Raw genomic sequence first — 16171 nt, forward strand, 5'->3', positions numbered from 1 at the left:
TTATTTGATAGCTGCATTAGAAATAGTGGGGGAAAAGGGACAGGTTTTCTGATTTTAAGAAGTGAGATTTTGTATCAAATTTTGGATATGAAGTCATTGCTTGTGGAGGGTGCTATCCAAAAAAAACAACTCCAACGCCCAACACATTGCAAAGAGATCCAGCACTAGGAATGCTGCTGAGATGCGTTCACCTCCTCCCCTCTGAGCAAACACGGCTTTCATCTTTCATGTGAAGTTGCATTGCTGCTGGCAGGGGACACCTGTGCATCAGTTATACAAAACCTTCTCAGCAGCAAAACGGGAAGAAATCTCTAGTATAATTTATCACAAAACATCAATTTACAGAGCTATAAAGGCAGTGGTGTAGGAATGATTCTCTTTTAAATACAGGTTAATTCCTGTTCCCGGTGTTTAAAACATTCTACTGAAAACAATTCCTGCTGTTCACCAAAAAGCACAACAGAAAGTTCTCTGTACCATGATTTTATAGTGAGGCCAAAGTGTAGCAGGCAAGTATTTACCTCCTGATAATGGATCATTTTGTACTCCTCTCCAAGCCTAGAAGATGCATGGATAAACAAAAAACCAAGGTTTTAATACTCAAGAGATGTGCTACACTGATGGTTTTGTTGTTCTCTGGCACCAGTCCTCAGAAACAGCTGGAAGCCCCAGAAGCTGCCTCAGTGCAGCCCTCCCTGTCAGTGCAAACAGACAGTGCTCTGACAAGCCGCTACCCCTAACCCGAGGCGCTGATGCCACAATCAATCTGAAAGAGAAGAAAAAAGGACAACAAAAATGTTTAAGCACTCAAATGTGTATGTTTTGTGCAATATAAAAATGCTCAGCGCCATATTCTAAGAAAAGTAGATTTACTCTAATAGTCTGTGTGATTACAAATAATTCCTAATAACTTCTAGAGGTACGTATATAGCATTTACACCATGAATGCATCACATAAGCTTTATTACGATTAAGCTAAAGAACAAATTCCAAAAGTATACTGCAAAAGCTTCTCCTTGTTTCTATGCATGCACAAATTCACTTCAGTGAGTATATTATATAGACAATCCCTTTTAGCATACATTCATCAGTAAATCGCCAAATAGAACAAATCAATATACCAAAACAGAATTTACAACACCTAAGTGATAAAGCTTATTTTCCTAGGGCTCAGAAACTACAGAATACAATAGTACCATTTATAACATTTTTCATCCTGATGCCAGAGTCAATTTTCCTCTGTGCAGAAATCCAGTGCACTAAAAATCCTGGAAGCATCCAAGTCCATATTGTATGCAGTGAACTTACAACATCTATGAAGGGTTCCTAACGGGCATGGTGAAGTCATACTTTCACTTTTTTTACCATTTTTTGAAGTAGATTCAGTGCGGTCATCTTATATTTTTTTTTTTACTTTCACCAACTCATAGAATCCCAGACTCAAAACTGCCTAAGGTGAAAGGTCTGATCTAAGGGTTGTACTTAACAAGGAAGAAAAAAGAATAATAATAAAAAAAAAAAATCAATACAGAGTATTTTTATTTTTGTGAATAAAGCTTTCAATATGTCATGCCAAAGTCTGCAAAGTGGCTTAAGTTTTTATTGATGAAATGACATCTTAAATAACAGTCTGCACAATGTCTAGTTCTTTAGTGATAGGTTGACTACTTGTAAGATTTACTTTGAAGTGCAGGGGAAAGAATTTGCCCATTTACAATCAACCTCAAAAATTTTTTTATTGTGTTGAGGTCTCCTCTCTTTTTTTTTTTTTTTATTTCAACCAGAAAAAAAAAAAATTGCTCGGAAAAGCATTAAAATATGTTTAAAATAAAACGAAGTACAAAAGTCTAACATCAAAGCCACTGACTCTTCAAAAAGAGGGGCAGAAGGGGTGACTTCAAAAGAACCTTTAGAAGCAAGATCCCAACACTGGTTTTCACATCCATAACACACATTCAGAGCACTCGGGTAACACCAATGAATCCAAAGTTGCAGTCAATGCCATCATCTTGCTTGCTTCGATTCAGAAGATGTGTTTCATGTGCTTGATCCCATATGTTTTGAAGAAAACCATGATGATTAATGCCCAGAGTCCTAAAATAAACCCTCCAGGAGGATGCCAGTCCTTTTGTTTCGGTTTCTGGAAAAAAAAAGGAAAAAAAAAGAGAGAAAACAAAAAAAAATTATACAAAGTTTTCACACTAAACAGGCACTGCGTTTACCAAGCACAAAAAAAATAAATCCTGGCAGAAGAGAAAAATACCAATAAGCTGTATTTCTTCATAAAGTAGAAGCATCTTTCTTTTTGATGTGGTGAAAAGGCTGATGGGAGGTGAGCTGCCACTCAAAGAGGTACTACAAAACAGGTACCACTAAGTAAAACAAAAAGGGCACTAGAACTGTGCCTGAGACATCACTTTGTCCGTCCCTATCAACGCTGCAGGACATGTTCAAACTCATCTGTTTGGACAGAATTTCTCAGTCTTATATTAATGCAACAGAAAAATGCTGCAAGTATGAAAAGCAGTTCCTACAAGTAAAAAGGTGAAAATCAAAAGACAGTGGTTTTTTTTCACTACCTAGACTGTTTTCTACAGCTCCTTTTGTGCTCAGAATTACGCGAATAAACAGATATCTAACCACATGAGGAGCTAAGATTCATTATTACAAGAATATCATAAACCAAAATGGGATTGTTTTTAATGTCAATCACATTTCCCAGGGGCCTCATTGAGCCTAACTGCCTCTCCTTAATGTAGAAATATCTCCTGCAATTCAAATACCTGTCCCTTTTTTTTTTACTGAAGATTTTTTCCATCTTCAGTAAAAAGCAATATGCTGCAATTTGTTAAGGCCTTTCCTACCTCACACTTAGCAGTAGGGCAAGAAAACTTGTCTGTCCCCTTCCTCCTCATATTTAAAAGAATTTCAGATACTCCATCCTCGGTGAGAAAAGAGTTGTGGAGGGTGAGAGCAGCTGTGTGCCCCAAGACCTGTCTCTGAGGCTAAGAAGAAGGTGGAATAGGAATGCAAAATTTTAGTTAAGAATAGTCCTCAGCACAGGAAAGACGAGGATCTGTTAAGAGCGAGACTAGAGGAGGCCACAAAGATGATCCGAGGGCTGGAGCACCTTCTATACAGGACAGGCTGAGAGAGTTGGAGTTGTTCAGCCTGGAGAAGAGAAGGCTCCGGGGAGACCTTAGAGCAGCTTCCAGTACTGAGAGGGGCTGCGGGAAAGCTGGAGATGGGCTCTTAGTCAGGGATTGCAGGGACAGGACAAGGGGGAATGGTTTTAAGCTGAATGAGTTTTGGATTAGATATTAGGAAGAAATGTTTCCCGGTGAGGGTGAGGAGGCTCTGGCGCGGGTTGCCCAGAGCAGTGGTGGCTGCCCCACCCCTGGAGGTGTTCAAGGCCAGGTTGGATGAGGTTTGAGCAGTCTGATCCAGTGGGAGGTGTCCCTGCCCATGGCGGGGGGTTGGAACTGGATGATCTATAATGTCCCTTCCGACACAAACCATTCTATGACTCTATGACCATGACAAAAAGATCAGGATGACAGTATTTAGAAGTATAACTCAGTTCCTCATGCCTGTGCCTACTCCTGCCCTCAGCAGGTATGTTTTACAGATTTTCTGGGCAGACAGAGATGATTTACTACTACAATAATAAACACTGGAGTGCTTGCTGAGCTTTTTATTCCTGCCTTGCTGAAAGATTTGCACTATTTTGTCCTTGTATTGAATGAGACACAAGGGGCACAGAAAGTATTTTAGTTTTGTTGCACTTAAGTCAAATTTAAAATTCCCTTTCTGCCATGTGAATAACTGTTACAAAAGACGGTACCGTTTCAATTTCTGCATGAATCTGCATACAGAAGCTTGTCATTCCCCACTAAATGTACCAGGTGGCTGGTGAACTTTAAGGAACAGTTTGCAGCGTCTGTTCTTTCAAAACAGCTTTCCTCTCAACAAGAAAACAATGTTTGTTGATTGCTCAGCTCCCATTTTCTAAGCTAAATAGTTTTAGCTTTAGGATTTTTCTTTAAGCACCACGCTCCTAATTAAAAAGTATAACAAATAGCCATGTCACCTGAGACACCCAAAGAACTCTGAAATATTTATGATTTTACTCTGATCCAGGAATCACAGAACCAGCATTATAATTTACATCAACAACAACAAAACCACAGACACATGCAGAGATGGTGTCTGTATAGGCAAAGCACTCCATTTCCCAAGCAGCACTCATCAGCTGCAGCGAGCGTGCTGCTGGTAATCTGCCACCTTGCTGATATTTGCCACCGCGCATCTCCATATAAACATCTCAGAAAATCAACTCTGCGTGTTCTAAAAGGCTGCCAGCACACCTCGCTGCTGACAGTAACGGCACACGACACTTCTCCACACAAAGGAACTTTCTTGTTTAAATCCTCCTAATTAACCCGTAACTCTGCATGCATATTGCAGCGCCTGTTTCATCAATCTCTTTGTACTATCAATCTTTCCTTTCTTGGATCTCAGACAAATTCCTTACCGCAAAGTGGCACCTGACCCTTCTAGACAAATGACTTCAATTTGCAGGCAGTGACACTAAAAGCCTTTCTCTCCTATTTTGTATAGAACACATAATTTAATTTCTTTAAAGAATTTATATGAATAAATATTTATAAGGTGATCTATGAGTACGGTTTTACGTTTTGTCATGCCACGTACTGAAACCTCTATGGAATTCTGCAGGAGAACAGACAGGCCAGTGCAGCAGTGGCTCCGCACTGGGAAATCCAAGTTTTAAAGCCATGGGACGCAATATTAAAACGTGAAGGATCAAAAACATGAAGGCATGACAAAAAAATACATATGAGACTATACAAGAGCTACATATTTAGTCATCTTAATTATCTTAATGAGAAAGATTTACAGACCCAGAAAGTGAAATCTACACATAAATATTAAACCACAATAAAAGGGCAAAGAGATTGTACATCTGTAAGTCAATAGCGAGGTTAATTGAGCACAAAATTATATTGAAATATGCTAGTATTTTCCACTAGGGGCACACAGACATAAAATTCTTATGAATACCTAAAAGGGGATTAACGCAGATTCATGTTTAAACCTACAAAGTATACCGGCAAGAGCTGAAATACGTCATTTTCTTTAAATTAACTTGATCATAGATTCCCAAGAAAGTTCATCACTGAATTAAAAATGTAATTAGCTTGTGAACTGACAACTTCATCCTTCCAAAATGGTAACAAATACAACACAGAAAACTTCAATAACGAATCTCTGACCAGCTGGACACGTCAGCGAAGCAGCAAACAGCACTGAAGTTCCTTTAGAAAGAAGCTGCATTTTGCACCTGCGATTCCCACCTTGCCACGCGTAAGATGGAGGCGCTGCTTCCATAAATTACGCTTTCAGCTGGCACCGTTGTAACAGCAGACCCAACAATTGTTGCCTCTCGGCACAGCTGTGTCACTACCACAAGCCCTGCTGGTACCTCTGTCTGAGAGGCTGTGTGGCAGCTGTCACAGCTCCGCCAGCAGCGCTGCTCAGGGACGCCAGAGGCCAGGACTTGACGCCCTTCCATAACCACACGTCAGCCTCGACTGTATTGCTGCCGAAGCTGCTTTGACTGTTTTGTGCAGGCAGGTGAGGAAGAGTCACAGCCTCCTGCTGTGAAAAGCTATCAAAGAATCACTTTAATAGCAAATGAAAAGTTTCCTTTCTAGATCCACATACAGGAAAAAGCTTTAGAAAAGACAGCATTTCTTTCTATGCTTATACCAGTTCCGTGGCCATAAGCAATCTCTAGTTAAACCGTCTCTGAATATAAAGTTTTTCCCAGATTCCTAAAAAACATTCAGTATTTATCCTACAAACACTGCCTAGTGCGAGGTGTTATTCCAACAAATTTCTGTGAAAGGCAGTTTTTGAGTCAGGCGTTTTCTCACTTGCAAGAAAATGCTAAATGGCCAAAAATATGTTAAGTGTTGCAGTATTTTAATTTGCAATTATTTATGCATCTTATTATGCCTAAATTGATGAAGGAATGTGTACTATTAAAAGCCCACAGACTGGCTGCAGTCCTTACATGTTACCATAATCTTCTCATATTTTGGACTGATCTGGAGGAGCAGAGGCAATAGCTGTTTTGGCTCAAGTTATTCTGAATTTCACTGTCGTAGAACCCACCAGAGATCTCCATACACCAGGTACTGCTTATGCAATCGACATCAGCTCTTGTGACCTACGCCACAATACAACCCCATTATAAACGCGCTCTTTATCCCTACAATAATAGCAGTAACACATAGGTGAACTCGACACATAAAATGGTACAATGTGTCATGAACAAATACTTTTAGCAGCTTGAGGGCCAGTCATTACTGAATTGCTGGAGATTCCAAATGAAAAAGATAGGTAGCTAAGCAACAGCAAGCTTCCTCCTGTGAACAGTTTTCTGTTGTACACACTTTACTTCTGGTAGACTCATTATCCGGTGGAACTTAAAAACAGTTAACAGAGTTGTTCCAAGTACTGTAATTAAGGAGACGATAAAATGGTGTATTTTCAAACTGGATGGGTCTGTAGAGACCTGTGTGGAAAGTATCCAAGACTTTCAAGGAATGTGTTTTATGAAACATGCAATACTCACTACTCCAATTAAAATGAGTTTTGTGCAAAAAAAAATAATAAAAAAGTATCAAGGCTGAAGTGGTAATTATCATAGAATGGTTTGGGTTGGAAAAGACCTTACAGATCATCCAGTTCCAATCCCCCTGCCTTAGGCAGGGACACCTCCCAGTGGATCAGGCTGCTCAAAACCCAATCCAGCCTGGCCTTGAACACTTCCAGGGATGGAGAAGCCATGGCTTCTCTGGGCAACCTGTTCCAGTGCCTCACCATCGTCACAGGAAAACATTTCTTCCTAATATCTAATCTAAATCTCCCCTCCTTCAACTTAAAGCCCTTCCCCTTCCTTCTGTCCCTGCAATCCCTGATCTAGAGGCCCTCTGCCGCTTTCTTGTAGGCCCCGATTAGATAAGAACGGTTTAATTTTAAAATGTTACATCAGAACAGAAATAAGATTTAGAACATCATGTATTAACATTTCACGTGGAAAACACTGTGTTAAATATCACAATGCAGCCCTACAGTCCTCTTCCAACAGAACACCCTTTGCATTAGTGTCCTCAGTGAGTACAAAAATATTGGTACAAAAAGCTTTGGGTCAAACTCAGAATCCACACTGGGATGGTAGCAGTGGAGAAAGCAGTGCATGCGATATTACAGCAGGAACGTAATAATTCTCAAATGGAAAAGGAATACACAAATTCTGCAGTCTCTTCCAGCATCTTATACCAAACTGGACTCTTAAGAAAGCGAGTAAAGGCTTAAAATGAATGTGCACATCATTCTTGCCATGGAGGAAGCTCTCCCCAGCCTGAGGCAGATGGCGTGTGTTTGTACCTCCAGTGCAAAATATCCACATGTAACTGCACAAAAATAAAACACTACAAGTTCTGGGTTCCAACGAGTCCATTAAAAAGTGGCAGCTATCGTATTCCAAATTAATCCCTGCATTAGTCTCTCAAGTTTCAGTGCAGAGTGCTCTACACCCAATTTTGGTCAATTTATTGCAGCTCACATGGCATAAAACCTCTCCTCAGATTCTGAGACTGACAGCAGCAGCTACAGCACTGTGGGGCAATCCGGCGCACACCCCTCTGTGGAGCTCTCCACCTCTGCTATCCTGGGTGTCAGCAAGCACTCACAGGGAGGTGAAGCACACTTGCTGCTTGTTTGCGTAGTGCTCGCCATCATTATTAGATCATTTGGGTGAATTTTATGCACTTCAGGGCATAAATTTCCAAGTTTTCTTCTTGGCTATTCCCTATTTAAATGAACGTTTCTATTTTTTCCATTGCAATAATAAAGATTTGCTTGAGATACTCAATTCTACGTTTCAGTCTGCATTAAAGACCAGTATTAAAACCTGAAAAAAGAAAGATCCACATTTCAAAACAGGTCTTTTGAAAGCCAAGGCCAACCGCAGATCCAAGACTGGAACAATCTTGTCTGCTTCTCGTCTCAGAAAAACACCACCAATCCCAAACTGAAGGACAAGGAAACTCCTTGGAAAAGCCAGATTCTACCATGCACTGCACTGTGCCAGTAGCGCATTATTATTTCCTAGAGGCACTCCACAACTTGCAATTTAAAATTTCAAACTGGGTAATCCTCTCAATTCTTGCGACAAGGCACGCAATGAAGTTTAATTTCAGACTGAATTTATATGTATCACAAGCAAATCACAGCATTAAGCATGTCCTCAAAGCTTTTAGTGGAAGTATGCACTTCTAATTTCTCAGTTACAGTTTTGATTCTGGGTCCTCGCAGGGGGGTAGGAGAAATCAAATAATTCCAGCCATCCAGTAATAGCTTAATCCTCTTTTGTGCCCACAGCAAGACTGAAGTCATAAGAGAACGCCAACATAAATGGTGCCTGTTAATCTGAAAAACAATTTAAAGCACTTCTGTCAGTTTGTATTTATTAAGCACAGTGCCATGGTTGCTGATATCTCCAATATTAATAAAATAATGAAGAAATTTCACTCATCAACAACAAGAACTCACGAAGGATACAGGAAAGAACAGCGGTTAAACCAAATTAACATATCAATGCCAACAACTGCATTTTAAATATTTACTTTGAAAACTGTGTAATCGCCACAATATAAACGACAGTAGAGCTCTGATAGCTTTAGGTTTTCATTTCCTTCTCAAGTATGTAATCTATAGGAGCTTTTTAGAAATGAACTACTTCAAAAATGGCTGCTCGCTTATTATACTCTACTTTCGGTGTTATCGCTCAACATTACACAGCACTTTAAAGTGCTTTTAGTGGTTTAACAATTATTCATTAATCTTCCAACCCGTGACACAACACATAATATACTTCTTCCAATCAAAGGGAGCTTTCCCAGCACCTGGGACCCAGTACAGTTTAATTCCCAGACCAGCCAGCGCTGCGATGACTGATGCCCGCCTGGCGAATACAGCAGGGATTGTATGCAAGGGCCTCTGAACTAAGGCATGTGATTTGCTACACCCCAAGCTAACAAACACAGCTCTGTACCGGCAGCAGGAACCACCTCTATCTGTCTTTCATAGACTGGCAGAGCTGCTGAGCTACAAGTGCTGCACTCTTATCTGCTCAGCTACCAGTAAGTTACATTATGGAACTCATGTGTGCTTTAGGCTGGAGATGATAAAAAGCCACAATTTAAAGTTGTATTTAGAAAGAAAACCCAACTACATCCATTTAAGCATATAATATTCTGTAATTTATATAATAATTATAAGCCTATAACTTAATATATTAAGTATATTAAGCAATTCTTAATGTATTTTAATCAAATTCATACCCTTCCATGAAGCCACGATCATGATTTTTCATGAAAGGGCACCTAAGTCCACAGCAAATATATGAATTGCATCTGCAAACACAAAGCTTCATGCCAGCTGAAGCATGGAAGAACAGACGATGAGCGGCTTCATTAAGTAGACTTGGTACTCAAAACTTGGCCGCTGCTACTTCAAGAAGCATCTTTCTTTTTTACTACGTTTGTAATTAATTAATTTAAACAAGAAGACGATTATTAGGAAAAAACAGGCTAAAGGAATTCAGCACACGGTGCCATGCCACAAATAGAAAGAGAAAACTCCCTGAGGTCCTTACACTACAGGGAGTCAGAAAATGACAAAAAAACCCCAAACGTTATTGAGGGAGACCATAGTGAAGGGGATCTTCAGAAATGATCAGATATAAAAGCAACCCACTTGCTTCTACCCAGACTTTGGGTTAAGCAGACAGAAATAGCAGATGCAAAGAACAAAGGTGGTGAAAAGGGTGTGTAGAGGCTAGGACAGGACATAAAAATACAATTGTGTAAGTAGGGCAAAGCTATTCTCACAGCATTATTTTTCCAAGCAGCATACACTGCTCACTCTCTGCTGGAAAAAAATGATCTCAAAGCCTACTATGGTGTAGATCTTGTTCATACAAATACAACGTCGGGAGGGGGAGCAGAACCAGAACCACCTTCCCAACTCTGCAAAGACAAAGCAGCGGGTGCCCGCATGGCTCCTACCTGGCTCACTCTGGGATGATTACTTCAAGTACCAGCCTCACACAGCCCAGCCTTGCTGAGGAGCACAGCCCTCCCGCTTCCTCCCTGGAAATCTAACTTGTATTTCCCATAGCGTCTCTCTCTGGACCACAAGCTGAGCCTGTTTAAATCCTTTTAAATCAATATGCTCCAAGGCAGGTGGTTTTTTTTCTTAATCTCATAAAATTAATTGTATGCCTTCAAACTTCCATTATGAAGTATAATTCTGATCATTCAAATTCAAACGAAGTTGTTTCTGTTTATATGGAGAAACCATAATGTTCATAAATTATTATGCTGTTCCTTTCAAAGTAGTAGTGACGCTTCTAACCACACATTTTTTTCTGGATATCCCATGAGTATCTATTAATTTATTTCCAGGTGGCAGACTGTATTAACAACAGATGTTAGACAACATTAGATCTTATACTCAATATGCCATATTGAGTGCAAAATCTAATCAAATATCTCAACAGCTACATTTAAAGAAACTGGAATCCAAATAAACATTCCTTATTCGTATACGTTTTACTGCTCATTTCTTTAAATCTCTACAACTATAATTTAAAAAGTTCTGCTTTGCCCTAAGCTGTGTGCTACATTATACGTGTGCAGCAGAGCTCCACGTTTTCTAGCTCCAGCTTGCACAACTCAAAACAGCATTACATTTAGGAGGCAGGCATGAAAAAACGGATGGAGAAGCAAGGCTGAGGCAAAAGGTGCCTGCGTGTTTTTATGAGCAAGATCAAATATAGCTGTTTTTATTGCAAAACATTTTCATTTTCAGTTAGAAACCAGTGTATTACAGCTGGTGAGAATCGGTTTGTTCCCCACCACCACCCAGCTTTTAAAGGCGATTGTTGTACTCAGTAGTTTCGGACTCGTATGCCAAACAAGTATTCTCACCCAGATTTATGTTGTTTGTGCTCTGTATGTGAGCAGAAAAAAAGGAAAAGGAAAAAGAACTATTCTGAAATATCAACCTAATACTTTTGGCTACTCTAGCTGCTATACATCCTTTAAAACAAACCATAAAACATAGGCATAGCAGCAATACAGACACTTATTTCGTGGTTGCACAGAATTAGACCTATACCAGAAAGCCATTTCTGTTACGCTTGGTAGTGTCAAAGAACGACAAGTCCCAGAGAGCAAATCCATTCCTGCAAAAAGTTTTTGTAAGCAGCTGCCATTAAGAACGAATGGTAGATTTATGGTTATCATAAATATTCAGTGCTCCCACGTGACATTTACATGACACTAGGTTCATCAGTCAAATGCTATGTGGCGCTCAAAGACCATCTTTCTGGAAGAATGAATAAGCGTTGCTGAACACACGCGCCCGCGCACACCCCCACCCCATAACGGCTAGATGTAAGTGGGGCAACATCAACATCTTCCCAAAACGGTAAGTCTTTCAAAAAGATAAAACCACAAACACTGTTATCTAGTAGCAAAGTAGTTGCACCTTTCCTGCCTATCCTCTGAAGTGCCCACAGGTTACTGCCCTGCTGACGTGTCCTCACTCAGCCCCCTACAGCGCTACTCATCATCTGCTTGTCAGCTGTGGATTTGTAGATGGTCTTCCATGTTAAGCACTCCTGGCTGAAAATATGCAACCACTCACTAATTCACAAAGCTCCATCACTGGAGCCGGGCTTTTCCAGGAACGCCGAGCCACAGGAGCCAGCTGTTAACGTGCTGGGCCTCTCAATCCTATGGAAGCTGATGGGTGGGGAGTGCTGGCTATGGCAGGGTGCCACACAGCAAGCAAGAAAGCCGGTCACGACAGAAGTAATCGCTTGCACAAAGCTGAATCGCAACCTCACACAAAGAATTCGTGCAGGAATGACAACGTGGGGTGCCGTCTTGTCTGTCCAACAGTATGAACACAACTGCTCCATTACTGGAGTCTTCATCCATTTACCCCTTCCATTCATTCTTCAAATGGCAATGATTTCATCAAATTTCAACCCTCTGAATTATTTAGGAAAACAATTCTAGATGGAGCACTAGAGAGCAGTCTGCCAATATCTCTATCTTTGGCCATTCATCAGTCCTGTCAAGAGCTCGTGAGTTACACTGCCGTGCTCCTCACAGCATGCTACTGAAGGGTAAACAAAATATAATTAACTTCACACGCAAAAAAAATCACCAATAACACCTCAGTCAGTTTACATGGTTAAGTGGAATAAATGTGTGAATATATTTGGAGCTAACGGTGCCTTCACCCGAGGAGAAGTGTTCAGAAAGGTATCTGCCATCACAGCACTGCAAAATACGTCAGGCTAAGATTGATGACATTTCTATTTTTTCCTTACCAATGTAAGCTTATTGGTAACAACTACTTTTTATGCTGCATAAGCTCAGACGAAATATAGTAGATAGAAGAAAAAAAACTAGCAAAACTGTTACTGCTAATTATATTACTCACTGAAATACCATTTAAATAAACATCGTCTATCAGAGAAGCTTTCATGCGTAAACAATAAAAAAGTAATGATTAATAAAAACCGTACAAGGTTATGTGAGAAATGAAAACGTCACAGAACACTGAACTGACACCAGAAAACGCAATTAAATCTTGCATCTTGGACAGCCTACTATAACATACTTCAGTGATCTGCTTTATATGGAAAGGTCCTGATCCTGAATATATTTCAGTGAAAGGTGACACAAACCAAGTCAAGAATTTGGTCTTGCACTCACATTACATGTGCTGACATACACACACAAACACACACAAGTGTTGTTTCTATGCCCAGTGCAATCAGTATTAAGCAATAATAATAATCCTTACCATTTGCCTAAGGATTATACACTGTACACAGCTTTCCTGTAGGCCGGTGAAGGGCTCTTTATCAGGGAGTGCAGGGACAGGACAAGGGGCAATCAGTTTTAAACTGAAAAAGGGAAGATTTAGATTAGATTGGAGGTAGAAATGTTTTCCTGTGAGGGTGGTGAGGCTCTGGCCCAGGTTGCCCAGAGCAGTGGTGGCTGCCCCATCCCTGGAGGTGTTTAAGGCCAGGTTGGATGGGGCTTGGAGCCCCTAATCCAGCAGGAGGTATCCCTGCCCATGGCAGGGGGGTTGGAACTGCGTGATCTTTCAGGTCCCTACTGACCCAAACCATTCTATGATCCATGTATACATTTGGCTTTCTGATTCCCAGCATAATTATTCCAGGGACAGAAATACAAAACACCAGAAAGCTGCAAACAGGAGAAATAATTTAACAGCCAGAATGGATGCTGACTCTCCTCCCTGGGCCTCATCTCACAAAAGCTGTGTGACCATACTGTACTTTCAGCCAGGCAGTTCCCGTTCACAGCTTCTGAGGAGAGAAGTGCGAGCTATGGAGGAACCAGCTGACTCCAAGGTTCAAGTGAAAAGAGACTGAATGTGACACTTGACAGCAGCTGTTCAGCAGGACCAGGAAAAGTTATGAGGGACAACACGCCTCATCCCTGTGATACAGCAGATCTCTGTCTTCCCACCTGTTCCAACAGCAGATAGAGCTAAAAAACCATTCCAAACAAGTTGCGCCTAATTTGGCGATGCCAGATGCAGATCTATCATCACCCAAAGAGGCTTCTGCAGAAAAATCAGCTGAAAGGCAGGAAAGAGCCCGTTTCTCTGCATATAAAAACAAAAGTCTTACTAATCAATGACCACTCAGGAGTATTGCTTAATATCACATTTGCCAGTAAGATTCGCTCCAAATGTAAACCTTGTTCCACCAACGACTCCTACGGAACAGCAAAACTGATCACCAAAATGAAAGCAACACTGGAACTGTATTCAATCTGTTAAATACTGTATTTACTGAAAGAAAATGTGGTTCAATTTACCATTAAAAGGTTTTGCTAAATCAGTTTTCCTTTAATTAGGCAGGTCCTAAAATTCTATTAGATCATGCATAATATTTAAACTGCCCTAGCACTTTATAGGCTGTTATGACATAGACAAGACTTATAACTTTTTAATTCAATAAAGATTAACAAAATAGATGTAGCAGTAGGTCTTCATTCCATGACATTTTAAGCATTTAATTTACAATAAAAGACAATGAATAAAGTTATTAAGTAACGGGGGGTTTTTTATGTAGACTTTTACTGCTACTGCTTCTACAATAATAATGAAGATGACAGTCTCTACTACCCCAAAGTTCTACTGCTAGGAATTATGTTTTCTCACTATGGTTTTTGTAATTTAATTGTCTTCATGTAATATTGATATTTGGTACTTGGATGTAATTAAGAATAAGGGAACCACTCTTAGAATACTATTCCAATCCATTAGGCAAATTTTCTCACTACGATATAAAAATTTTCATCTAGTTAATTAGCCCACCTACTTCTTCCAAGCCTAAGTGCACCTACACTACATTTTATGATGGCCCAAGGAAAAAAAAAGAAATGACAACACATCAATTATGCCTCCACTCAATTGTACAACTATTTTAAAATGTGTGAACGGTTAAGACAAAATTGAAAAATTACCATAATAGGCTTTTGACACTTCCCTGCTTAAGCAAAAATTAATTCTAACTCCCTGTTTTTATGCAAAGCCTTTATAATTTCTCTAATCTCAAGTTCCCATGAGAGAGAACACAATACCTTCAAGTACAAGAGTGTGAGGCTTGGCATCTTCTCTTTTTAGTTATGCAGTTTATTTGATGGAAGTCTAAACCGCTAAGCCTCCCTTTGTGCTTAATATAAGCCATCCTCAGTGGAAATACAAGTTAATTTAAGTAAAATGAAGTTTTAGAAAGAATGAATTCTCTTGCACAGAAAGCTTCACTAAAGCAAGGTTTTTCTAAATGCAATGTCTGTTTCCTGAATTGCTCTAGAATCTGTAATAATAAACTAAAAATAAAAAACAAACTAAAAAGAAGCAAAATTTTTAAAAGGTACTTTTACATATGAAGCATCATAAACTCGAAACAGTCTAATGGTGTAAATTATCATTTTACTGTGTTTTTCAGTTTCATCTTGCATCAAGACACCGTACCAATGTAATGAATTAGCCTATTCTAAGCGTAAGACATTAAGCATCTTCTGTTTTATTAACGGTGACTATTATTAAAACCTACTGCTTATGTTACAAAAGTAAATCAGCTATATCGCTGTATACACCTCCATACTCAGGAAGGTGTGTGGATCACATACTAAATTCACAGAGTTATTGCATACATTTCTTTGCCCTCAACCACAGGCTGAAATATTTGTACATCAGATAATATGCTACAGCAGCACACGGTGTATTATGATGCCTACAAACCTATTAAGGTCACAGAAAGCTTGTGCATATATTTAGTCTATACCCATGAGAGGCAGAGGTATATTATTTGCATACCATTATGCACTGAAAACCTATTCAGTTATCCCCAGTGGATACAACTCACCACAGTGACCTAAATAGTATTCACTTTTCCAATATTTGAAGGAACAGAAAATAAATGGGGCCCAGCGCAGACAAATCCAAAAAGACTAAGAACATCTAAGAATTCAGGCTTATAAATGACAAATGCAAATGAATGCACCCCGGTGTATCACAAAAAATCTCAGGGAAGCAAAGAATGATGACAAGAGTGAATTATATGCTTAATAGAGGACTACAACGCTGAGACTGAAAGTGGCTGGAGAGATAATTTTAGCAAAAAAGCTCTGACATTAGCCAAGCTTATTATGACCACAAAGGAAAGCCAAGAGTCTCAAATCACAGAACTCACTTAAAAATAACCTCCTTACATTTGCAGCAACAGCAGCAGTTCTAACATCAGCTGCCTAAAAAGATATTGATATTTTATCTATAGCACTATGCAACAACTCATGCGACATTAGCAACTGAGACCCCCGGGATACACACATATTGCTTCTTCAATAACAGCTGTAATGTCACACACACTGTCTGTAATCACACACATGCACTAACATGAATCGTAGCATCACACAATCATAGAATGTCCTGAGTTGGAAGGACCCACAAGGAT

At 39.8% G+C, this 16171-nt stretch overlaps 1 protein-coding gene across 1 annotated transcript in view; it reads right to left on the bottom strand.

Annotated features, from left to right (window-relative positions):
• Positions 1-896: 896 nt before the first annotated feature.
• The window catches only part of PIGK (phosphatidylinositol glycan anchor biosynthesis class K), a 72762-nt gene continuing 57487 nt past the window's right edge, over positions 897-16171 (bottom strand). The window contains exon 11 of the mRNA XM_054072845.1: positions 897-2140. Within this exon, the coding sequence (XP_053928820.1) occupies positions 2024-2140 (117 nt within the window). The 3' untranslated portion in view covers positions 897-2023. The remainder of the gene's footprint in view (positions 2141-16171) is intronic.

The sequence above is a fragment of the Cuculus canorus genome, chromosome 8, assembly GCF_017976375.1.
Source record: "Cuculus canorus isolate bCucCan1 chromosome 8, bCucCan1.pri, whole genome shotgun sequence".
Lineage (NCBI taxonomy): Eukaryota > Metazoa > Chordata > Aves > Cuculiformes > Cuculidae > Cuculus > Cuculus canorus.